At 44.0% G+C, this 26,889-nt stretch overlaps 1 protein-coding gene across 5 annotated transcripts in view; it reads right to left on the bottom strand.

The window, feature by feature from the left end:
- The window catches only part of LOC134079217 (ribonuclease inhibitor-like), a 79,050-nt gene that overhangs the window by 35,131 nt on the left and 17,030 nt on the right, over positions 1-26,889 (bottom strand). For all 5 annotated transcript variants that reach the window (XM_062535422.1, XM_062535427.1, XM_062535425.1 and 2 more), the window contains exon 3: positions 3,976-4,605. In XM_062535422.1, coding sequence (XP_062391406.1) covers positions 3,976-4,605 — 630 coding nt within the window. The remainder of the gene's footprint in view (positions 1-3,975; positions 4,606-26,889) is intronic.

The raw sequence follows: 26,889 nt of genomic DNA, 5'->3' as shown, positions 1-26,889 counted from the left end.
TTAGTTACTGACAAATTAACGCCGTTAGTAACGCCGTTATACTTAAACGCTGTTACTACCAACACTGCTAATTGGTGGACTGCTTATTTGTCTTTATTTAAAAACGTTTGGTTATTCATTTGTTTATTTCAGATAGTTTGTTATTAAAAACCATCAACGGAAAATAATTGTTTGTCGACGTTGAAAAAACGGTCATTGAATTCAGTCAATGTTAAAAAACCTACAAAATTTCACTCGTGGCTGGGATTGAACCCGGGTCGATTGAGTGCTAGACGAGAGAGCTAACGTTGCACCACTCGCCGCTGTACGATTATAGAAACAATAAATCGATAGTAAATAGTGGTTTATTTACAGCAAACATGTAGCATTTGAATCTAAACTATTCAGATTGCCACCACGTGGCCATACCATGTCATTACACCACTAAGCAAAACACATAAACGGTTCCGGAATCCCGACGGAATTACGGATCACTCCCAAAATTTTATTGTTTCTTCCTTGGGTCATGCCTGACATTCGCTGAAAATTTCAGCGAAATTCATCTATCATTTCTTGAGTTATCTTGCTAACAGACAGACAGACAAACAAACAAACGCCGGTCCCCGATAAAAACATAACCTCCTTGGCGGAGGTAATAATTCATAAGAATCGCTTGCCAATGTCCTTTGTTAGTTGCGCGCAGATGAATGATTTGGCCGAAACTAAAATACGACGAATTTCAGCTGAAAATGTGTTTTACACACATAGGCCTATGCCTAATAGAACAACATCGCAATGCATAACAATTCGCTTTTCAAAACTAACTTGCATTTTACCACTGTAAATCGCCTCCATAGACTATGCCATGTAAATGAAAAATAGTTATTAAAATAAATCATATATATAATACTTATTGCACATATATAAACTATATGTTTTATGGTAAAATATTATTTCATGCCCGACTGACATGAAGCTTATAGGAGGGAGCCCTTGCGACATCTGCTGTGAGAAAAGAGAACCACAGCCTGAAAAAAAAGGCCGAACGTGAGACTGGCAGTGTTGTCACGGAAGTAAGATCAAAATAACTCTAAACTAGCTTGTACTGGTGTGCTTTTGATCATGTGGACCGCAGCCCGGCAAGTAATATGTCTCAGCAGCAAAATGGCCGGCGCTTGGTGCTTCTAGTGTTAAAGAAAAGGAGTGTGTGACCTTTGTGTCCACTGTTGCCGCCCGCATCAATAAATTCCTATGAGTACTGCTGCATTTCCTATAGATACACCGGTGCTGCATTTCCTATAGATACACCGGTGCTGCATTTCCTATAGATACACCGGTGCTGCATTTCCTATAGGTACAGTTGTGCTGCATTTCCTATAGGTACAGCTGTGCTGCATTTCCTATAGGTACAGCTGTGCTGCATTTCCTATAGATACAGTTCTGCTGCATTACAGCTGTGCTGCATTTCCTATAGGTACAGCTGTGCTGCATTTCCTATAGGTACAGCTGTGCTGCATTACAGCTGTGCTGCATTTCCTATAGGTACAGCTGTGCTGCATTTCCTATAGGTACAGCTGTGCTGCATTACAGCTGTGCTGCATTTCCTATAGGTACAGCTGTGCTGCATTTCCTATAGGTACAGCTGTGCTGCATTTCCTATAGATACAGCTGTGCTGCATTTCCTATAGGTACAGCTGTGCTGCATTTCCTATAGATACAGTTCTGCTGCATTACAGCTGTGCTGCATTTCCTATAGGTACAGCTGTGCTGCATTTCCTATAGGTACAGCTGTGCTGCATTACAGCTGTGCTGCATTTCCTATAGATACAGCTGTGCTGCATTTCCTATAGGTACAGCTGTGCTGCATTTCCTATAGATACAGCTGTGCTGCATTACAGCTGTGCTGCATTTCCTATAGGTACAGCTGTGCTGCATTTCCTATAGGTACAGCTGTGCTGCATTTCCTATAGATACAGCTGTGCTGCATTTCCTATAGGTACAGCTGTGCTGCATTTCCTATAGATACAGTTCTGCTGCATTACAGCTGTGCTGCATTTCCTATAGATACAGCTGTGCTGCATTTCCTATAGGTACAGCTGTGCTGCATTACAGCTGTGCTGCATTTCCTATAAGTACAGCTGTGCTGCATTTCCTATAGGTACAGCTGTGCTGCATTTCCTATAGGTACAGCTGTGCTGCATTTCCTATAGATACACCGGTGCTGCATTACAGCTGTGCTGCATTTCCTATAGGTACAGCTGTGCTACATTTCCTATAGATACAGTTCTGCTGCATTACAGCTGTGCTGCATTTCCTATAGGTACAGCTGTGCTGCATTTCCTATAGATACAGTTCTGCTGCATTACAGCTGTGCTGCATTTCCTATAGGTACAGCTGTGCTGCATTTCCTATAGATACACCGGTGCTGCATTACAGCTGTGCTGCATTTCCTATAGGTACAGCTGTGCTGCATTTCCTATAGGTACAGCTGTGCTGCATTACAGCTGTGCTGCATTTCCTATAGGTACAGCTGTGCTGCATTTCCTATAGATACAGCTGTGCCGCATTTCCTATAGGTACAGCTGTGCTGCATTACAGCTGTGCTGCATTTCCTATAGGTACAGCTGTGCTGCATTTCCTATAGGTACAGTTGTGCTGCATTTCCTATAGGTACAGTTGTGCTGCATTTCCTATAGGTACAGCTGTGCTGCATTTCCTATAGGTACAGCTGTGCTGCATTACAGCTGTGCTGCATTTCCTATAAGTACAGTTGTGCTGCATTTCCTATAGATACACCGGTGCTGCATTACAGCTGTGCTGCATTTCCTATAAGTACAGTTGTGCTGCATTTCCTATAGATACAGCTGTGCTGCATTTCCTATAGGTACAGCTGTGCTGCATTTCCTATAGGTACAGCTGTGCTGCATTTCCTATAGGTACAGTTGTGCTGCATTTCCTATAGGTACAGTTGTGCTGCATTTCCTATAGGTACAGCTGTGCTGCATTTCCTATAGGTACAGCTGTGCTGCATTACAGCTGTGCTGCATTTCCTATAGGTACAGCTGTGCTGCATTTCCTATAGGTACAGCTGTGCTGCATTTCCTATAGGTACAGCTGTGCTGCATTTCCTATAGGTACAGCTGTGCTGCATTTCCTATAGGTACAGCTGTGCTGCATTACAGCTGTGCTGCATTTCCTATAGGTACAGCTGTGCTGCATTTCCTATAGGTACAGCTGTGCTGCATTTCCTATAGATACACCGGTGCTGCATTTCCTATAGATACAGCTGTGCTGCATTACAGCTGTGCTGCATTTCCTATAGATACAGCTGTGCTGCATTTCCTATAGGTACAGCTGTGCTGCATTACAGCTGTGCTGCATTTCCTATAGATACACCGGTGCTGCATTTCCTATAGATACAGCTGTGCTGCATTACAGCTGTGCTGCATTTCCTATAGGTACAGCTGTGCTGCATTTCCTATAGGTACAGCTGTGCTGCATTTCCTATAAGTACAGCTGTGCTGCATTTCCTATAGGTACAGCTGTGCTGCATTTCCTATAGATACAGTTCTGCTGCATTACAGCTGTGCTACATTTCCTATAGGTACAGTTCTGCTGCATGACTAGAACTAAGGGAAAGTCATGACAGGAGCAGATTGTGCAGTACACCTGGGATAGCATGTGCTTATTACATATTGATAGAAACTATTGTTGAAGTAATAATCTTGACTTATTTGCCGTAATCAAATAAATATTTTTTGTTTCCTGGTGCCGTATTTTTGTCTATGTCTGTCTACGTTTACGTCTCACAACCATAGAATTAGCACAAGATCCACAAGACATAATATGGCAGAGACCATGAGATCGACTGCCCCACTCTGTGTAGATATAAAAGACTCATTCTAAGCTTGTGAGACTACCTACATTTGTTGGTCACTGAAATGACATATAATTATGATTGTAGTTAATTTTGGATATAAAATTCCCCAGACTTACCCAATGTACCTTCCTCTGTCTTCATTCCAGTCTCCAGCTTCTCTTGCTGCTGGAACATGTAATAACCTCCTCCATTTGCTGCCACCATGTTGTCTATCTTCTCCAGGAGAGCAGAGACTTGACTACGGTCTAGGGTCTCATTGTTGTTAAACACATGGTATCTGTCACCACATTGTTTAATGACGTCCCAAGGAGGAAGCTTCTTCTCCCCCAGGGCATCTTCAATGGGCTTGTTCAGATTATCTCCTTTAGTGAAGAGCACAATAGCATACATGATGAAGTTATCACCGAAAGTTTCTTGAATGATCTTTACTGCTAGACGCTCCTCTGGAGTAAAGCGTCCCACTGGTATCAGCAAGAGGAACACATGTGGACCTGGTAGTGCCAGTGAGATGCAGTTACTGATCTCTCTTTTGGTGTGTTCATTGTCACGCACAGTATCAAACAACCCTGGAGTGTCAATCACTGTAATCTGCCTCCCATTGACTTCAGCTGTCTTTCTCTGACACGTGCTAGTAACTGAGTCAGCAGATAGTTCTGCCCAGAACATGTCTCCCCCTAAGATGGTGTTTCCTGTCGAGCTCTTCCCAACTCCAGTCTTCCCCAGCAGCACTATCCGGAGATCTGCAACTGAAACAAAACAGAAAGCGAGATGGCATCAGACTCTTATGTCTAGTAATTGTGCACAGGTGGGCGGTATTGTTTATAAGACAGAACCCTGCGCACCAGAGGGTTACATGCTGCCACTCAGACATGCCACCACTACGACATGCTTCCATTTAGACATGCCTCTATTTCGACATGCTGCTATTTCGACATGCTGCCAATCCGACACATTTTAGTACCCCCATTCCGACAGTTTACAAATCCTATTTTTTTCCAAGTCAATTTATGACCCCGACGGACGCAAAGTGCATCAAAAAACACACCCATTCTTCTCTGTTACATTGCTCCGCGATTATTAGTCACAGCGAGATGAGACCTATATTGCATGAAAGGGCAGAACCGGGGCTTTCCAACGAGACTAGACACGTGTCTGTACGATCAAGTATGAAAATACAATATAATCATGAATTTAATTCAAAGTATAGGCCTATCATATTTACAGTCTATTGCTCTGCGTTCACCCACGCAGCCACTGCTCTCTCTTGAATTACTCCGGGACCAGGCATCGTACAGACATGACACGCATATCAAATGAAAGAGGAGAAACAGAGTCTTTCCAAACACATCGTCGATACCAAACACATCGATCCTTTTGTGTTATAAAAACAGACGAAGTGACAAACAAATAAGAATATCATATAGCTTCGGCTACCGCTACTTTCGTTTGATTTACTCGAACCGTGGTCAAAAATATATGGCTTGCATGTCAGATAAAAGAGGAGAGCTAGAGCTATCCACAGATACCAAATACAACCTTCTAGGCCATAAAACAGACGAAGTGACAGCAAAATAATAACTTAATTTAGCTCCACTTAGTCCGCGAATAATGAGAACTTGTACAGAACTGCTTTCACTTCCCCGAGTCGCGCACGCAACAGACACATAGCCTAACCATATATCAAGAAGTCTTCACAATTACATTTTAAATGTGAATCTTTATTATTTTACACAATTGGATATAGTATGACATTAATAGCCTTTTAATGACCTCATGTCGGAATGGCACGTTGTTTGAAAGAAAAAGTTAAATACCGCCACTGCGACCATGAAAAAAAAAATGTCGGAGTGGTGGGACTTTTTCGCATAAAGAGACATGCCTCCACTACGACAATTGGACGTCAATGTCGGAGTGCTGGTATGTCGGAATGAACGGCGGATACCGCACCAGAGAGAGGGATGGTGCAACCAGGTGCAGGAATAGAAGAGATATTGGTGTTGGTGAAAATAGATTTGTTGCAATATCTGTGTGAATGCAGTGCATACCTTCCAGGATGTAGCCTGAGTTTTATACCTCACCAAAGTAAGTGTTGCTAAGGCAGGCACACTATTGCCACCTTCACAGTTTACGCCACAAGAAAAATTTTCTCACATATCAGGGGGTCAGAAAGCTTTTATCCCATTGAATTGTGTGCGTCTGAATTGACTGAAACTCAAGGAGACGTCAAAAAAATGCCTACTTGTACTACTTTTCCGGAAATGTCTCTGCTGCAGCTGGGCAACGCTATTACAACCATAGACATAGAACGCATAGACATAGAACGCGTTCTATGTCTATGATTACAACACGTTAACAACATTTCCGGAAAGGTACTGACTCGATTAAATTCATTCTGGACTCTATCCGACCACATAAAGACGTGGGGATACTTCGGTTTGGCTTTAGGAACCCTCTACTCACTACCACGTAAGTGTAATGTTGTTTGGAACAGTAGAAGAGGTATACAAATAGCATTTTGTAGCGGCGAAAGGACTTGCCCCGGTCACTTCCAGGCTAACGAGTTTTTGGCTAAAAACGGTAATCGAACTCTCTCGAAACACATCCGAATGACATGATGTGATGTCAACTCAACGTATGTACTCCCAATCATCCCTAAATTGATCTAAAGTGCATTTTACTCCGGATAATCCCTTTAAGTACCATGGACATTATAACTCGTAAATAACACAAGGACAGTATTACTGACAATCACTACTCTTCATTAGCATAACTTCATTAGCAATTTACCTCCACTTATACACTTAATTTCATTATTCACCAAAGCACCCCTCTACCCATAGATTTGCCCATTCCCACACTGCATTGCGCAGGCCAGACCACACTGAAATAGCCCACATTTACTACCGCTGTGGTTGGCCTGTCATGGCGGCGCGCGCAGTCTTCAAACCTTCCAAACAAACGCTGAAAGGAATTAGGCCTACACACAAGGGCTATGACAAACTAAACTATGAGAAGGAGAGACAAAAACAGACAAGGCATACGACAGTCAAACGTAGAGCGCTCCCAAAGAGTAAGTGTAGGCTATGTTTATTCATGAAGCCTACGTTTTATTAAATGGCTATGTAGCGTGACCGGGAGTGACTGCCTGGGAGAAAAGACGTGAGTGTCATGTTTAATGTTTTGTATGTGCGTGTTCCGTGTGGCGGCTAAGGTTCAAATGCGGTGTTTATGTTTATGTGTGTTATCATGTACCGGCTAATAACGTTCGGTGTGCACCCCCGCGGTAAAAGCAGTAGTTCGGACAACTAGGCTATGTGACGTGAGCTAGACAGAGCGCTCTGTCACACCTAGTATGCTGCCCTCGTACTGCGTCTTCTCTTGCAGGCAGGACTAGACAGCTAGTTAACAGTTCTCTAAAGCTTCAAATAAATCCAAGGCTTGACTTTGGTTTAGATATCTTTAGTGACTTTGATTTTTGTTTGTAAAACTGTAAAACAATACAGAAGAAAATGTACATGAATTTTCACGTTACATATGAAATAGAATAGGCTAAGCAGCTAACACACCGTTTGCTAGCAAATAGCAATCACTCGTGACCGACGAGAACTAGCAAACTTAAACTTAAGTAAGCGGACAAAACACATTCCAATTACAAAGTTACAAAAGCAAGACACCCCACAAGTAATACTTATCTAATGTGTACTTACAGACAAATATTGTCCGGGGCTCAAACGTAAATATTCTCATGTGAGGAAATCGCCAGGAAAACGTGTTCATCTGATTAAACTCTTTTTAGACTAACATGCAAAAACAGGAAGTAGTCTACTTAACTACTAGACAATTGCTTAGTAACGCCACAAGGTGGCAGCATATACAAGGGAATACATGCATTCTTAGGGAAGGCAGAACACTCCCCGCTTGGTATAATGTTATTATGCCACTATAAATCATTAAAACTCAACTTAAACATGAGTGGCAAGCTAAATTGTCTCTTTTACTCAGAAAGAAGAACTACTATTTCTGAGATAGGCCTCAAAAGCACTTTAGCAGTCCCTTCTTTTACTATTCTAACTTCCACCTTCCGGATCCTCTTGTCACCGCTCGGCAGAGTGTTGACAACCACTCCCACAGGCCAATCATTTCTGTGGGCTTGGCTGTCTTTCAGCAGGACAACGTCGCCGGTCTTGACATTTGGCCTTTCATCAGTCCACTTTCGGCGGCCTTGTAGAGTTGATAAGTAGTCCCTTCTCCATCTCTTCCAAAAGGTGTTTGCAAGGTACTGGACATGTTTCCATTGCTTCCCGTGCAGATCAGCTATTTGGAAGTTTCCAGAGGGGGCTGCAACGGCGCTCATCTTCTGGGTAAGTAGCATCGCTGGGGTGAGGACTGTAGGCGTATCGGGGTCAGAGGATACGGGTACCAGGGGCCTGGCGTTTATGATCGCCATCACTTCAGCCATGAGAGTGCTCAGGACCTCATGTGTGAGGCGAGTGTGTCCGGTCTGAAGCAACATGGCATCCAGGATGCGTCTGGCGACGCCGATAAGCCTTTCCCATGAGCCCCCCATATGCGAGGAGTGTGGCGGCTTAAAAACCCAAGAACATTCCTTGCTTTGAAGGTAGGCTGTTATGGCTGTGTCTTCCGTGTTAATGCCCAGTTCTTTACAGGCTCCAACAAAGTTAGTCCCTCTGTCAGAGCGGAGAAGTCTGGCTGGACCACGGATTGCAAAAAATCTTCTGAGCGCGTTGATGAAGCTGTCGGTAGTCATGGATTCAATGAGCTCGAAGTGAACAGCTCTGGTTGACATGCAAGTGAATATCACAGCCCATCGCTTACTGTCTGCGCTTCCTCCTCTCGTTCTCCGTGTCATGATGGCCCATGGCCCGAAGACGTCGAGGCCTACGTTGGTGAATGGAGGCTCGGGTGTGAGTCTGTCAGCAGGTAAGTCTGCCATTTTCTGGTCCTGTAGCCGCCCACGCAGCCTTCGGCAGGTCACGCACCTGTGGATGACGGACGACACCAGACGCTTACCACCCAGGATCCAGTAGCCTGCTGCTCTGACAGCTCCCTCTGTTATGTGTCGCCCCTGATGCACCACCTGCTCGTGGTAAAATCTCACCAGGAGTGTGGCAATGTGGTGGGTGCGCGGGATTAGCAGTGGGTGCTTCTCTTCATGTGACAGGTCTGGAGCGGATCCTATACGACCGCCAACCCGAAGCAGGCCATTTTCGTCAATCACTGGATTGAGCTTTTTGAGAGGGCTTTGCTTAGGAAGTGTCTTACCCTCTTTTAGGCATTTCAGTTCATTTTCAAAGACCTCGCGCTGAACAGCACGAATGATCCCACACTTTGCCTGTGACAGTTCATTTGTGGTGAGTGTGTCTTTGAAACACCTCCAGCCTCTGCGTTCTGTGCTTGCTGGATTTCCCTTGAAAGACGCAGCGACGTGGATGAGTCTGGCTGTAGCATTGCAGAGGTTTCTCCAGCTTGAGAATCTTTCAAACCGCTCCGAGCCCAGCTGAGCGTCCGAGACCCTGGTGGACAGAGCGGTGACCTCAGGTCGAATGTCGGAGTCTGCGTCTGGCTCCACCAGGTTGAAGACGTGGGGCTCCAATGGTTCCTCCGTGTTGCGAGTCAGGAAACTGGGGCCGGAGAGCCAACTGCTTTGCTGTAGCTGTGCTGCAGGCATGTACCTTGTCGCATGGTCCGCGGGATTCTGGTCCGTGGGGACATAGGACCACTGGTCTGGGTGAGTGGATCGTCTTATGCGGTTCACCCTGTTGGACACATACACATAAAACCTTCTCGATGCATTATGGACGTACCCAAGTACAATTTTACTGTCTGTGAAGAACCTGACATCGTCAACATGGATGTCCATCTCGTCTTGGATCAGCTCGTACATTTGAACAGCGAGCACAGCTGCACAAAGTTCGAGGCGGGGGATGGTGTGTGCAGGCCGGGGAGCCAGCTTGGACTTCCCCATGATGAATCCCATGTGTACTTTGCCGTCAGCATCGAGTACTCTCATGTACGCCACAGCCCCTATCGCCACTGTCGACGCATCAGAGAAAATGCAAAGTTCTCTCCTCTGTGTTGCAGACAGTGGGACGGGTGTATAGCACCTCTTTATATGCAGGTTTTCCAGAGCTTCGAGTGAGTCTCTCCATGAGTTCCACTCTGTCTCTTTCCCGGGGTCAAGAGGAGTGTCCCACCCCTGCTCTGTTGAGAGTTCCCGTACTAATGCTTTTCCCTGCATAATTATAGGAGCAACGAACCCCAGGGGATCGTATTGACTGTTCACAGTGGATAGGATACCTCTTCGTGTGTATGGCTTCTCTTCCCGGGACACCAGGAACATGAAGCTGTCTGTTTCCAGGTTCCAGGAGAGGCCCAGGCTTCGCTGGAGGGGGAGAGGATCTACACCAAGCTCCAGCTGTTTCAGGTCTTTGGCACGGTCTTCCTCAGATAGAGCTGCCATTACCTGTTCGCTGTTTGAAGCTACTTTATGTAGCCTCAGGTTGGACTCTGCCAGCATCTGTGTGGTTCTCTTGAGGAGGTCTATTGCCAGCTCAGGTGAGGCAACAGATGTCAGCCCATCATCCACGTAGAACTGACGCTCCACAAACTGTCTTGCATCAGAGCCGTATGCTGCTTCACCTTTCTCGGCAGCACGTCTCATGCAGTATATGGCGATGGCGGGTGATGGGGTGTTTCCAAACACGTGGACCTTCATCCTATACTCCACCACATTCTTGTCAAAGTCATTGTCCTCATACCAGAGGTAGCGGAGGTAGTCTCTATGATCGCTTTTGACCACAAAGCAGTAAAACATTTGCTGCACGTCTGCCGTCACAGCTACAGGCTCTTTGCGGAACCTCAGAAGTACTCCCAGCAGCGTGTTGTTCAAGTCTGGGCCGCTGAGGAGTACATCATTCAGGGATAAGCCTTCACATTCAGCGCTTGAGTCAAATACTACTCTTATTTGATCCGGCTTTTTCGGGTGGTAAACACCAAATGAGGGAAGGTACCAGTGTTCTTTACCTGCCTCCAGCGGTGGTGCTTGCTCAGCTTGGTCGTTATCCATCATTTTTTGCATAAACTCTATGTAGTGGCTTTTCATCTCTGGCTTTCTCTCCAGAGTCTTTATGAGCGAGCTGAAGCGTTTGACTGCTTGATTCCTGTTGCTTGGAAGTAGTCGTCGTGGCGACCGGAACGGCAGGGGTGCTACCCAGCTGTGGTCGTCGTCCTGAAAGACCTCTCTGTCCATGATGGTCAGGAATGTTTTGTCGTCCACTGACAGGGCTGTCTTGTTGTCATCTCTGGAGCTCTCAAAAACAGAGAGACCGAGGCTGTCTGTGTTCGTTGCCCAGCCTGTGTGTTCTTCACGGGTGGGTGACAGGGGGTTGTGTCGCTGTAACATGCTGCTGTGGCCCTCTTTCACCTGTATGTTGTTTGGACAAGGATGGAGAAAGGATGTTCGGCCGTTTTGCAGCACATTAGCCTTGTACACGTTGACTTGTTGAGCTGGTTTGTGGGCTGCCTCCAGACAGACGACACCCACGATGACCCAGCCTAGGTCCAGCCGCTGTGCATATGGAGCATTGTGTGGCCCGTTGATTTGTTGACGCACCTTATGAACTCTGAGGATGTCTCTTCCCAGGAGCATGAGGATGGGAGTGTCCGGGTCCACAGCTGGAATCTTGTTCGCCACTGGCTGTAGGTGAGGGTGGTGCTTTGCGACATCAGGAGACGGGATTTCAGATCGATCATCCGGCACCATGTCACACTCGATTAGCGTGGGGAGAGGGAGTTGTAGTTTCCCATCCATAGACTCAAGCATGAAGTTATTGACTCGCCTGCCGGAGGTCTCTGTTGTCCCCGCACAGGTCTTCAATGTGTAGGGGGCTGGGCTGGCCTTGATGCCAAAGAGGTTGAAGAACTCCGTCTTCGCGAGTGACTTGTTACTCTGCTCATCCAGCACTGCATACATCTTGACGGCTTTGTCTCTTCTCCCAGCAGGATAAACATTAATAAGACAGATCTTGGCACATGAGCGTGGGCTGTCTGCATTGCCGCATATCTCCGTGCACTTGGATGTGACTGTGGGTGTGTCTTCATGTGGCTCCCCGCTTTCCTCCTTCTCCGTGTGAGCTCTCTCGCTGGATGTAGGAGGGCCTGGGTGTAGAGCCGTGATATGTCGATCACTGTTGCACTCGTCACATTTGACTGATGCTTTGCAGTCTTTCGCCATATGCCGAGTTGACCCACAGCACTTAAAGCAGATGCGGTTATCTTTCAGGTAAGCTTTACGTTCTTCAATAGGTTTGGATCTAAAGCTCCTACACTTTTTGAGTGGGTGAGGCTTCCTGTGTATTGGGCACTCACGGTCTGGTTCACTCGTTTTCTTCTCCACAGGGCTGGTGTCACCATCAGTGTTCTTGGGTGTGACTTCGGTCTTGTGCACACTTACTGGGACTTTGTGGCTGTGTTTCACGGCTTTCTCCGCTTTGTGTGGCACATTGCTGTTTGAAGTGGCGATGGCGAAGCTTGGGTCATTCCTCACTTTGGCCTGTCGCCGGACGAATTGGGAGAAGAGAGAGAATGGAGGGAAAGCTACTCCGTGCTCTTCTTTGAACTTGGACCCCATGCTTATCCACCTCTCTTGTAGGCTGTAGGGTAGCTTTTCCGCGATTGGATTCACTCCGCGGGCTGTATCGAGACAGGAAAGGCCCGGTAGGTATCCTTCTTCTTTGGCACATTCCAGTTCAAGGAGGATATCACCGAGTTCCCTGAGTTTAGCATTGTCTTTGTTGGTCAGCTTGGGAAACTCTTCTATCTTTTTAAAGAGCGCCTGTTCTACGGCCTCTGGTGTCCCGTAGCATTCTTCCACACGTTGCCACACCATGTGGAGGCCTGCAGTAGGATTAAGCATGTGTACTGAACGGATTCTACGTGCTTGTTCTGCTGAGTCTGCACCTAGCCACTTTACCAGGAGGTCCAGTTCTTCCCTGGGTGTCAGATTCAAGTCCTTGGTGGTACTCAAAAAGGATGCTTTCCATGCCCAGAAGTGTTCGGGACGGTCATCGAACTGTAGGAGGCCGGAGCTCACCAGTTCTCGGCGTATGAGATACCTGGCCAGGTCTTGAGCTGGCTGTGGCTCAGTGGAGTGTCCCTTGTTCAGACTGGGAGATGGGAGAGGCGGCTGTTGACAAGGCTTGAATGGAGATGGTTCACATAGCTGTTCTTTCTTTATGTTGTTGACTCTCAGCTTTGGGTTCGTGTGAGCAGCTGTTCCAGTGTGGGGTTGCCTATAGATATCCAGCGGCACATGTGTTGGTGATGGTGGTCTGTAGGCATCCGGTGGTTGTCTGTAGGCATCCAGCGGCACGTGTGTTGGTTGTCTGTAGGCATCCAGCGGCGCGTGTGTTGGCTGTCTGTAGGCATCCAGCGGTGCGTGTGTTGGCTGTCTGTAGGCATCCAGCGGCGCGTGTGTTGGCTGTCTGTAGGCATCCAGCTGTACGTGTGTTGGTTGTCTGTAGGCATCCAGCTGCATGCGCGTTGGTGACGGTGGTTTGTAGGCATCCGGCTGCACGTGTGTTGGCGGCGGTGGTTCTCTGCCGAACATCTCTGAGTGCTGCTGGATGTAGTTGCCTGTACGTTCATAGGCACTGAAAGGCTTGCTTGGGACGTATGGCTCGTAGTGCTTCTCCCCGCTTTCAATCTCCTCGTTCTCGTATGCTGCAGCCGCTGCCTCTGCGGCAGCGGCCACCCTCTGGCTCATGAGAACGTGGAGACTGGCTTCAAGGTCAGCTTTCCGCCTCATCACGCTTGCTTCTCTTTCAGCGAAAGTCACCTGTGCTTGTGCTGCCTTTGACTGGGCACGTGCTCTGGCAGCCGCTGATGATGCTGATGATACACCGGACCTTTTGGATATCTGTGACCGGGAGTCAGGTGTTCTAAAAGGCTCTTGTGTCTCGGTTGCCTCATGGTGGGCTTCGGGAAGTTTTAGGAGAGCCGCGCCCTGCGCCTGTTCAGCGGCATCCACCTCCAATCTATCCACGTGTAGCGACATCCTCGTGGGCTAACTTCTAAAGTTTGAACTTGCTGCGCTGTTGTCTTTTTACTATGCTGCCCTCGTACTGCGTCTTCTCTTGCAGGCAGGACTAGACAGCTAGTTAACAGTTCTCTAAAGCTTCAAATAAATCCAAGGCTTGACTTTGGTTTAGATATCTTTAGTGACTTTGATTTTTGTTTGTAAAACTGTAAAACAATACAGAAGAAAATGTACATGAATTTCACGTTACATATGAAATAGAATAGGCTAAGCAGCTAACACACCGTTTGCTAGCAAATAGCAATCACTCGTGACCGACGAGAACTAGCAAACTTAAACTTAAGTAAGCGGACAAAACACATTCCAATTACAAAGTTACAAAAGCAAGACACCCCACAAGTAATACTTATCTAATGTGTACTTACAGACAAATATTGTCCGGGGCTCAAACGTAAATATTCTCATGTGAGGAAATCGCCAGGAAAACGTGTTCATCTGATTAAACTCTTTTTAGACTAACATGCAAAAACAGGAAGTAGTCTACTTAACTACTAGACAATTGCTTAGTAACGCCACAAGGTGGCAGCATATACAAGGGAATACATGCATTCTTAGGGAAGGCAGAACACCTAGGCTCTGGATGTTTACCAAAGGGGTCTATTGTTATTATTCCCGTTCTCCTGGGGCCTCGCAAAATTTGTGCGTATGTTTCATGTTCGGATGTATCAACAGTAAATGAGCATGAGAATGTGCATTCCTCCCAGGTTTATCCACGGCAGCTATATGTGTGGCGTACACACATTTTCAGTGTGTATCGTCAGTTGGCAACGCATAGATCTAGGCAACGCAGTGCAACAACATTAGTTGATCATGAGTATAGGCCTTTAATTGCACAGCATATTGTGAAATGTGGGCTATTAACACTAGAAGCGCCAAGCGCCGGTGTTGTGTGCCTTCTGGTTTTTCCACCTACTGGTTTCGGAGCTGTTTCCGAGGCTGCCCAGCTGTCATGGATACCTATCAACAGCAACCGACGGCCGAAGTCCACAGATTCGCTACATATTCATAGACATTTTACTGGGCTTTGCATCACACCTCAATAAAAACTGTGTTGACCTGAACTGAACATTTGAGCACTATATTACTATAACATATTCCAGCGGGAAAATTGTTTTTTAAAAGTAGTCAAGCTGCATGAATTTGTGTCGTGCTGGATTCGAACCCTCCTCAGCAAAACCAATTACGCACAAGTCCGACTCGCTCTCGATTATGCTATCGATGCTTACGCCATCTTTTGGATATGACTTTGTCTTCACTCAGTAGGTCATGAAGTACCGTTTATCCCAACCTTCCAAAACAACTGGTTACCTTCATTCAGACTTTAAAACATAACTGTATCATGCACTCTACCTTCTGTTACACGTCTGCATATCCATGTGCAAGGATTTGTCATAAATTCTAACAGGCAGCGCACGGATTCTGAATCAATGGGTCTAAAGGCTGGCTTACATTGCACGATTTTGGTCTGTTTTAACAGTCGGCGACTAAATTTCCAAAATCGGGCGGAAATCTTGGGAGTTGTACTGAAATCGCTGAAATAATTTGAAGGAATCTAGCAGCAGTCTTGTAAATAGTGACCCACAGTCTTTGCAAAATCCTAATCTGAGACTGGCCTGTGACTAGACTGTGACTAAAACCTCAATGAATTGTCTTTAGATGTGAGAGGGTCTGAGACTGTAGTTTTTCAAAAATCTTTTCCAAATCTTTGCAAAGTCTGGCAATGTAAGGTAGGCTTAAAACAACTGGTTACCCTGGCCTCGCTTTCTAACAGATGGGCTGCAATACGTTCCTTGGATTCATTTTCTCCCCACCCCCTCTCTCTGTCCCCTGCATATAGGCTGTAGGCTGGCTAGGCAACTCGTGGAAGAATGCGCAATCATGTTTCATCGCATATGCGCGTTTCAGAATGTTCGAATCCGCCAGCGTGCGTGTAGTTGTGTGAATAGAAAAGAATACAATAGAATATAGCCTACTTTATTGATGCCTTACTCAAAAAAACTTCAGCCATGAATAGGTCAGGGATCGACCTGGCAACCCTTGGGTCATGAGGCTGAAGCTCTAACCAGTTGGCTACAGCGATACTTTGATAGTAAGTTAAAATGTGTGTCTCAATCCTGAATCTCGAATTCACATAGCCTAGAAGTCAGCTTAAATTGTAGAAACAATAGGCCTATAGCTTTTTTCCAGCAGACATCACAAACATAGCCTACACATTCGCAAAACGGGGAATATCTTTCACTCGCGCATATGCCTGCTCAGCATAGCTCTCTATCTCCCTCCCTCCGAGGTAACTAGACCCTAAGATGCTTCTCCCTAAATGAATGAAAATTGGTGTTGGGTCGACATTTTTCATCCTTCCTCTCCTGTCGGGTCAGGCTCCTATCACAGAACGCATGCCTCCAGGCTGTAGGCTGGTTTGTTGTTTACATGCAACTCGTGGAAGAATGCGCAATCATGTTTCATCGCACATGCGCGTTTCAGAATGTTCGAATTCGCCAGCGTGGAACCAGTAGACTACAGCTCTACATGTTGAAAATGTGTGCCTCAATCCCGAATCATTTCACATAGAAGTAGCGTACATTGTAGAAACAATAGGCCTATAGCTTTTTTTCAGCAGACATCGAAACATAGCCTACACATTTCCAAACGGATATCTTTCACTGATCATTTTTAATTCTCGCGCCTATGCCTGCTCAGCATACAGTAAGCATTACTTGAGAATGGCCATTTCACTCACGCTTTGCCTGATTCACGTTCTGCGTGAAATGTATTACAGCTGCATTACAACTTACCGCCACTAGGTGGCAGTACAGTCCGCTGTAGCATTGCTGCGGTGTGATTGATACTGTAGCCCAGTTCTACTCATTCAATAGGCGGCCAGGAAGCAACCTCTAGTGGACCAGCCCATATAGTATATTTCGGAAATGCCAACAGAAATCCCTAGGAGCCTAGTCACCTACAGACTGCAACACTACAACTCTTTTATTGTTTTGTTTTTTCGGGTGTTTGCCAATTCAGTCTGGCACTCTGAAAATGTTCGCAAGGCTCTGCAATTCGAAAAAGACGAGCATGAACTAACAAACTATTTGTCATAGTTCAAAATTGCCATTAACACAAGCAGCAGATTGAAATAACACTTTATGTTTCATTCGAGAGTTTGATAACAGTGAGGATGATAAGCACTATGCAAACAAGTTTTATTGAGTTAGACTGCGTCTCTATAATAGTTCCGTAATCTGACGTAGGCTATTTCCTCATGAATGTAATTCTGTAATTTCTCTTTGGACAGCTAAATATCTATCCAAGGGCGTCAGTTTAGTTTTCAGGGGACAAAAACGCTATTTTACAGCTTGGTTTGATAAGTGCTGGGGACATACATTTTATATGATCTTAACGATGTTGAGGACTTGTTACGTTTCTGACTCTGCTGCGCCGTTGCCGCCAGAACCAGTTTTAAACGCACGCCTAGGCTATATTTAGGTTACTTTATCAGCTTCGTACTTAAATGGCTCATTCCGAGGAGAATGAAGGCTAGTTCGCTGGCTTCTATCATGTCCTCAGGACTCGGCTCGTGCAAAAAAAAAAACGAAACCAGAGCCAGAGTGATGCTGAAACCGGCCTGTGTCCCTAGTTCATTCTAACTCCACGAAAATTACCACTGCTGGTTAGTTTGCTTTACTTTGTGGAGTAATCCATATGGATTGGTGAATATGTAGGCTTTAGACCTACTTTCTCGGGGGGCAGAGACATTTTTCAAGGTGGTGTAGGCCCTGAAATACAGTAGCCGAAGCATAAATATTTTAATCGTAGTTGGGCTATTCGAAATTGCGCTCTGATCAGCGGAGGACGGGAGCAGTAAATCTAAATAGGCTATTGGTCGTTTATCGAAGAACAGTAGCCTACCATGCCTTACTATTATCTTTGATATTTCATGTGCATGGTTTTGAATATTTTAACAGTTGCCAAAAAATATAAGGGATTCAGTCAGTCGAGTATGATATTCGCGGCATAGGCCTACACTTGAAACGCACGATCAAAACGTGTTGTTTCTGCGTAGACAGACCCTCGGCTACACTTGACATGCAGTTGTGTTCTGTTCTCAGAGCATATGCTTTCTCTGTCTATGATCTGCAGCTTTTTTCACGAACTGCTGACCTCCTCTACACTCGACAGAAAATTCGGCCACTGAGCAGCGAAGTTGCTGATGCGATGCGTGCTTCTCAAGTCTGATAATTTGCAGCACGATCAAATGGTATTATGGAATCATGGACTGAAAGAAAAATAAACTAGCTAAAGGTTTCTCCAATCAGGAAATACATCTTAATTTACATTTAACCCTTTGATGCATGAGCTATTGAAACCCCCTCTAATGCATAACATGGGTCACAAGTGACCCGCATTCATTTTCTATGGAGTTTTGTTGAAGGGCTAGGGTTTCTTAGCAATTTCTTTAAAAAAAACCTTATTTTCATGACCCAGCACTCCATGAATTCCTCAATTAACTTGTTTTTGTTCATTACAAGACTAAGTTGTATTTTTTTCTCTTAAACTTTTTAAAGAAAAACACTTTTCTGTCAATACCCCTCTAATTCATAACATGGGTCACAAGTGACCCGCATTCATTTTCAATGGAGTTTTGTTGAAGGGTTAGGGTTTCTCAGCTATTTTCAAGAAAATAATTCAATTTATAATTTAATATTCCAGGTTTCCATCACTTATTTAGTTTCTTCCAAACACCAATCATTATTTTCATTAATTGATGGTCACTCCTTGAATTCTAACACTTTTTATGTGCCTAAATTACATTTGAACACATGGGTCACAAATGACCCGCATTCATTTCCTATGTAAAATGAACCTATAATCAAAATTTATTTGCAGTGCTCTTTGAAATCAGTATCATTTGTCATTTCATATTAACATTTACCATTACATATTAATATTTTAACAAACACCAATAATTATATTCATTCCTCTATGCCTACTCCATGAATGTGACTAAGTTTTGTGAAACAATACAATGATTGAACACATGGGTCAGAAATGACCTGTGTCTGCAAAGTGTGATTGTGAGTAAGATAATGAATATTATGTGAACCATTTTATGTAACTATAATATTTGCAAGACCATGGCGATATGGGGAGTGCTGAGACAACCCAGCCACAAGAGGACTTAAGACAAAAAAATCCAAGAGAAAGCGATGCAGCCTTTGTCCAACTGCCAGTGATAGAAAAGTCACCCTCTCCTGCTCCAAATGCACACGGCCTGTGTGCCAGGACCATAAAGTGACAGTGGTCATTTGTGAAACATCCCTACTGGTACGCTGGTAGCTGGTTTGAGCTGATCTTTGCTAGTTTTCTTCCAGCTATTGCTGCTAGCTGGTGTAGCTGGTTAGGCCACCAGGTTGACATGCTGGCGTGACCATCTGAGGAAGCTGGTCATGGCCTGTCGTGTGGGATACCGCTGGTGTTAGATGGTCATGCTGGTGACCAGCCTGCCAAGCTTGACATTGTTGGTGTGAGATGGTCATGCTGGCTTGCTAGAATGACCAACATAAGCTGGCATGGCCAGTAAAAACCAACAATGTAGACCAGCAACACCAGTTAAAATGAGCTTGAGGTGGTACGACAAGCAAAACCATCAGTTTTAGTCGCATTTACTACTTCTCCACAGTTTGAAAGTTAACCAGTTCTCCAAGTCCTCTCGCTATAGATCTATTTTCACATCCCTCAGACCGTCACCACGGTATACCTATGAATGATGCCATCCACAGGTAGACCATGGTGACGGTCTGAGAGAAGTCTCATAGATCCATAGTTATGGACATAAATTGCGTTACTGATGCACTGCAGTTCTGTATTGGTATTCAAAGTGTCAGTGACATAATGTACAGTGTTTTACAAAAGCAAATTAAAAATGTTTAGATATAATAACAGCTATTTCTTTTTTTTCAGATGATTTTTTTGGCCTTTTTATGCCTTTAAATGGACAGGACAGTAGAGTATGACAGGAAGTGAGTGGGAGAGAGAATTGGGGTGGGATCTGGAAAGGACCACGGGACAGGAATCGAACCCGGGTTGCCGGCGTGTGGTGCAGGTGCCCCAACCGCGTCACGGCTGGGGCCTATAACAACTATTTCTAATCAGATTAGTATTAGAAATATTAGAATGTGTTGTTTGTATATTGTTCTCATAATATTCATTATCTTACATAATCACACTTTGCACACACAGGTCATTTCTGACCCATGTGTTCAATCATTGTATTGTTTCACTAAACTTACTCACATTCATAGAGTAGTCATAGAGGAGTGAACGATTATTGCTGTTTATTAAAATCTGAATTTGTAATGGTAAATTTGAATATTAAATGACTAATTACACTGATTTCAAAGAGTACTGCAAAGAAATTCTGATTATAGGCTAATTTTACATAGGAAATGAATGCGGGTCATTTGTGACCCATGTGTTCAAATGTAATTTAGACAAATAAAAAGAGTTGGAATTCAAGGACTATCCATCAATTAATGAAAATAATAATTGATGTTTGGAAGAAACTAAGTAAGTGATGGAAACCTGGAATATTAGATGACAAATTAAATTATTTTCTTAAATATAGCTAAGAAACCCTAACTCTTCAACAAAACTCCATAGAAAATGAATGCGGGTCACTTGTGACCCATGTTATGCATTAGAGGGGTAGTGACAGAAAAAGTGTTTTTATTTAAAAAGTTTAAGAGAAAAAAATTATATTTAGTATTGTAATGAACAAAAACAAGTTAATTGAGGATATCATGGAGTGCTGGGTCATGAAAATAAGTTATAGCTGAGTTACAGAAAAAATAAACTCGTCCGGGTCACTTGTGACCCATGTTATGCATTTAAGGGTTAAATTCCTAGGCTACTTAATTTAAATACTTCTTAATTTAATCCCACTGTCAACTCAAATTGGTGAGGGTTCTGTTACATCTGCGATCAAGTGATTTGAAACATAGAAAATATTATAACGATTAGTCTAGTCTAGTCTTTGACTTTTGAGTCGTTTTCCAAGTATCTGCCGTGCCGACTGAGGCATTCCATTCAGATGGCTAGCCTACCACAAAGCGAGCCATCAAGTGTTGGAAGCTAACTGTACCATCCCCCCTCTGTGAGCTGACCTCTGTGCCTTAGAAGACGAATTAAAAAAATCCCCCCCAGAGCAGTTTCACACATCATTAGCAATCTTATGTTGAGTGTGCGTCTGCAACAGTGAGCTTACTCCTTTTCGCCTTTCGGAAACAGTAGCGTCATTTTTTGCCGGGGACCGGGTAGGCTACATGTCTCCACCACTTTTTTATGACAAACGATTTTGTCCCCACCACTTTTTAAATGTTTATCAATTCATCAAAAATAGTTGGTGCCCACTGCCCAGGGCTACAGATAAACCTATTGTGATCGACAATGCCAACGCATAATGGACCGAAATAGCCGAACAATGTGTTGTCATACCTGCAACAATGTAGGCCTTTTCCAAAAACAATTTCAGTTACTTTAACTGGAAGTGAAAGCTAGGGGTATTTAAGTATCTTTGCCTCTTTCTTGTCTTGGTCTTACTGTCTTTGTCTTGCCGTCTCTGGTCGACATAGTGGTCGGGAGATTTGCAATAAATTACAAACAACAAATTTCTGGCGTAGGGGCCTACCGAGGTGTTTGCGGAAAGAAAAACAAATCAGGTTCGCGGATAGAACTCGGTCAGATTAGCGCGATAAGGCATTGAACATTTTGACATTTTTGAAAATAAAATACATGTCAAATATTTCCCTCACATCCGTCTTCCTATGTGCAGAAATGTGTTAAACTACTGACAACAAAATACGTGCGTTTAAGCTATAGGCTATTGTGTCAGCTAGGGCTGCACGATATTAGGAAAACATGCGATATGCGATAACATTATTGAGTACTGCGATAACGATTGTAGCTCTTTCCACAACAACACAACGGGGGCAGGTTCTTTGGATACGGGCGTTTATTTATCTGGATACACCGAAGTCTCCACACTCCATTCACGCCGTGAGAACTAACAAGTAATCACCAAAAGGATACATCAGTGTACAGTGTATAAACAACAAAACGATACAAAGAAACAAGGAAAAACAATATAAAACAAAGTAACAAATACCTCGTTGGCCGCTGGTTATAGAAAGAGGTTGAGCTTAACTTAATTCTTCTCTTCTGAGTACAAGTATACCAGGCCTAAAACGATGTATAAATTGGTTGGCTTTACAGTAATATACACATTAAGATAAAACGAATATAGGAAACAAAATGACATAAAACAGATGGAAATAAATACCTTGTTGCTGGTAGTTCTTGCACACAGCTAGATTAAGCACTATAACTTAAGGCTTAATGCAAAATAAAGGCAAAGCTTAGCGTTATGGTCTGCCTCCACCGTGACAATGGCAATAATGAACTATGCGTTCTTTCGGTAGCCAACATACAGGTGTGCCTCGCGCACAGAGTTTTAATAACAAATAAACAATTCTGAAACCATAGCAGCTTCGAATACAAATAAACATATTTATTCCTTGTTGATAAGGAAATGGAAATTAGAAATTCCATAAGCTTAGATTCTATTGTAGAATTCTTCACATAGATAATAGAATATCAACTTAACATTTACACTCCCCCCAAATCACTCATTTATTTGGAATGTGGGATTTCTTTGAATAACAAATAAAGAAAATAAATGAAGAACGAACCAACCAAACAAAGGAAAATAAATAAAATATAAGTTATGTGTGGGTGTGTGTGTTAGTGTATGACTGTGAGACTTTGCTGACTTCAATTAGTGTTACTACTTTATGGATAGGTCTTTCAAGGTAAACTGATCTAGTGAGTGGTTTTCCATTGATAAGTGTAGTGTCACTAATAAGTAACTTCAGCTTTCGTACCATGCCATCTGCACTAGGGTGAGCTTGTATAACTCTGCCGAGCTTCCATTCATTCCTTGGCTTGTTGTCATCTTTAAAGGAGAATTCCGGTGTGAAATTGAGCTTAACTGTACCGAAACATGTTAAGGTGTACTCACACGTGTTTTAGACGCACTTTCACTCACCCCCAGCATTCCGAACTCCTCCGTTTTCAGCCTAGCTTACAGTAGGTTTGAAGCTATTAGATTGGGCATTACGTAGCCTATGCAGCTAAATCGCTATTTTTAAACCATTAAAAAGGTTCCAAGTAACTCCACACTGCATTGGTTGACTTCTGAGGGTCCTGACATTTAAAACGAGATACTTAGAACTTTGGAAGTGCACAGGAAGTTTATTAAAAAAGACTGTTTATTCAAGCAGTACCTTCATAGAATCTCTCCGCTGGGCGCCATCTTGTGGTGAAGTCGCGATAAGTCGACTGACGAGCACAAACGAACAGGAAAGACAGGGGGACATATTGCAAACATTTTGAGCTTTGTTACTCATCATGCTCATGTAGACAGTATAACTATATATTTCCTATGGAATTACTTTAGCAATATGTTCCCCTGTCCTTCCTGTTCGTTCGTGCTCGTCAGTCGGCTTATCGCGACTTGATTCCAAGATGGCGCCCAGCGGAGAGATTCTATGAAGGCACTGCTTGTAAACAGTCTTTTTTTTAATAAACTTCCTGTGCATTTCCAAAGTTCTCAGTATCTCGTTTTAAATGTCAGGACCCTCAGAAGTCTACCAATGCAGTGTGGAGTTACTTGGGACCTTTTTAATGGTTTAAAAATAGCGATTTAGCTGCATAGGCTACGTAATGCCCAATCTAATAGCTTCAAGCCTACTGTAAGCTAGGCTGAAAACGGAGGAGTTCGGAATGCTGGGGGTGAGTGAAAGTGCGTCTAAAACACGTGTGAGTACACCTTAACATGTTTCGGTACAGTTAAGCTCAATTTCACACCGGAATTCTCCTTTAAGAATAACAATGTCGTCCACTTGTGAGTTTCGAGTTTTCTTTTGCCATTTCTGTCTTTGTTGAAGATTTAGTAGGTAATCTCGCTTCCATCTTTTCCAAAATTCATTGGCTAGAAACTGAACTTTTTTCCACCTTTTCCGTAGATAAAGATCTTCTTCACAGAACTGTCCAGGAGGGGGCAGAATGATTGATGACTTCATTGTAAGTATATGGTTGGGAGTGAGAGGTTCTGGGCCATTGGGATCTTGAAGATGTTCAATGCTTAGTGGTCTGCTGTTGATAATAGCCATGGTCTCATAAAGAAATGTCCTTAGCGTAGTGGTGTCAAGACGGCTTGCAGATTTGTCTAGCATGGATGTCAGGATGCTGCGGATTGTTCGAATCTGGCGCTCCCAAACTCCACCCATATGACTCGCTGATGGGACGTTCATTATGAACTCACAGCCAAGTGTTTGTTGACGGTCTTGATCCATCCCTTTGAGTAGCTCATAAAACTCTCTTTTGGCTCCTGTGAAGTTTGTTCCTTGATCACATCTTAATTGGCGAACAGGTCCTCTGATAGATACAAGTGTTCGAAGAGCGTTCATGAAGGCATCCATTGTCAAATCGTCCAGAGTTTCTATGTGTACTGCTCTGGAACACAGGCAGGTGAACAGCAGCCCATATCGCTTTAGTTCTTTTCTGTTTTCTTTTACGATGAAGGGGCCAAAACAGTCAACGCCACAGTATGAGAAAGGAGGAGATGTTTCAGTTCTTTCCTCTGGTAGATCTGCCATCAGTTGAACTTCCGTAGTTCTTCTGTATCGTCTGCATTTCACACACTTGTAGATATGTGAAGAAACTAGCTTTCCGCATCCAAGGATCCATATTCCATTTGCACGTAGTTCATTTGTAGTCATGCCTCTCCCTTGGTGGTGTATTCGCTCATGGTAGTGTTTGACCAGCAGTGCTGAAACGTGGCACTTCTTTGGAAGAATTGCTGGGTGTTTAACATCATAATGTAAAGAGGATTTGGACAGCCGTCCTCCCACTCTGAGAATGCTGTTCTTATCCAGAAAGGCATTTAGTTGGTGTAACTTGTTATGTTTGCTTAAGTTGTCTTCTTTCTGTAACTTGAGTTTCTTAATGTCCTCAGCAAAGGCTTCCTCCTGTGTCAGCTTGATGATGAACATTTCAGCTTCTCTTCGTTCTTCAAGGCTTGTTAGTTCATTTGTTCTTGGCTGAAGACCTTTTAGTTCTCTTACAAATCTTTTGAGTCTGGCGACAGCTCTTACAACCTTGTTCCATTCAGAGAATTTGGTGAAGCGGTTCAATATTGCAGGTACTTCTTTTGTCTTTACTGTATGGACGTGGACCTTGCGAAGCTCTGGATCAGTTAGTTCCACTTCTCCCACCGTCTTTTCTTCCTGTGGAAGATTTATTTTCCAAGGAAAGTTCGGTCCTTTCAGCCAGTTAGACTCTTTCAACTGAACAGCAGTAAGTCCTCTTGAGGCATGGTCAGCTGGGTTGTTCTCTGAGCTTACATGTTGCCATTGTTCAGGAGATGTGCTGGATTTTATGCGTTGAATGCGGTTGGCCACGAAGGTGTGGAACCTTTTGGCATCATTATTCACGTAGCCAAGGACAACTTTTGAATCTGTCCAGTAATACTCTTGCAGCTTTTCAATCTCAAGCTCTCTTCTGACGACAGAACCATTGCGCACTGAAGTTACTGCTGATGACAATTCAAGTCTTGGAATAGTTGTTAGTTTAGTAGGGGCCACTCTTGCCTTCCCCATAACCAGTGAGCAACTGATTTTCCCTGTTTCACTTATTGCTCTGAGATAAGAACAGGCACCATATCCACTGCAACTTGCATCTGAGAAGTTGTGAAGTTCATAACGTGCAACCTCCCCGAAGTCAGACGGAGAGTAACTTCTTGGAATTTTCAAAGCTGCTAAACGTGGCAAGTCTATTAGCCATGCTTCCAATTGTGGTAGAATGTTCTCAGGGAGATCCTCATCCCAGCTTATCTTGTCTCTACACAGTGAGTGAAGTATTTGCTTGCCGACCAAGATGAAAGGGGCTACAAACCCTAGAGGGTCATAGATAGAGGCGACAGTTGATAGAACTCCTCTTCTTGTCAGCGGATTGTTCTTGACAACAACTCTGAATTGAAACTCGTCTGCTTCTACACACCACTGAACTCCAAGAGCTCGTTCAATGTTATATTCTCCTAAATCCAAATCCAGATCTTTGGTATGGGCACGTTCCTCAGGTGGTATCATTCTCATCACCTCCTTGTTGTTGGATACAAACTTGTGAAGCCGAAGGTTACCCTCTGGCTTCTTCAACCAAATGGCTTCTTCAACCAAATGTATGGCTTCAGCAGGGGACTTTGTGCTTGTCAAACCATCATCAACATAAAAACTTCCATGGATGAACTTGATAGACTCTTCACTGAACTTTCCATGGCCTTGTGATGCCAGGTGCTTGAATGCATAATTACAGCAGCCAGGTGATGAAGCAGCTCCAAACAGATGTACTTTCATTCTGTACACAGAGGCTTTTGCATTTAGATCACCCTTCTCCCACCATAAGAATCTGAGGTAGTCTTGATGTTCCTTTGTGACATGAAACTGGTGAAACATTTTCTCTACATCGCACATTATGGCTATTGGACCTTTTCTAAACCGGCACAATACTCCAACCAAAGTATTTGTCAGGTCAGGCCCAGTCAAGAGCTGATCATTTAAAGAGCTGTTTTGGAAGCGTGCTGAACAGTCAAACACTACGCGGATCTTTCCTGGCTTCTGAGGATGGTAGACTCCATGGTGTGGAATATACCAGGCTTGATTATCCAGTTCAGACTGTGGAACCTTTTCAGCATCTCCTCGGGCTATTATGTCATCCATGAAGTGAACGTAGTCCTGGCAATACTGTTTATCCCTTTTCAGTCGTCGTTCTAGTGAAGTGAGTCTCCGAACTGCACATTGTTTAT

This window comes from Sardina pilchardus, chromosome 4 (genome assembly GCF_963854185.1).
Source record: "Sardina pilchardus chromosome 4, fSarPil1.1, whole genome shotgun sequence".
Classification (NCBI taxonomy): domain Eukaryota; kingdom Metazoa; phylum Chordata; class Actinopteri; order Clupeiformes; family Clupeidae; genus Sardina; species Sardina pilchardus.
This window is presented reverse-complemented; position numbering and strand designations above follow the sequence as displayed.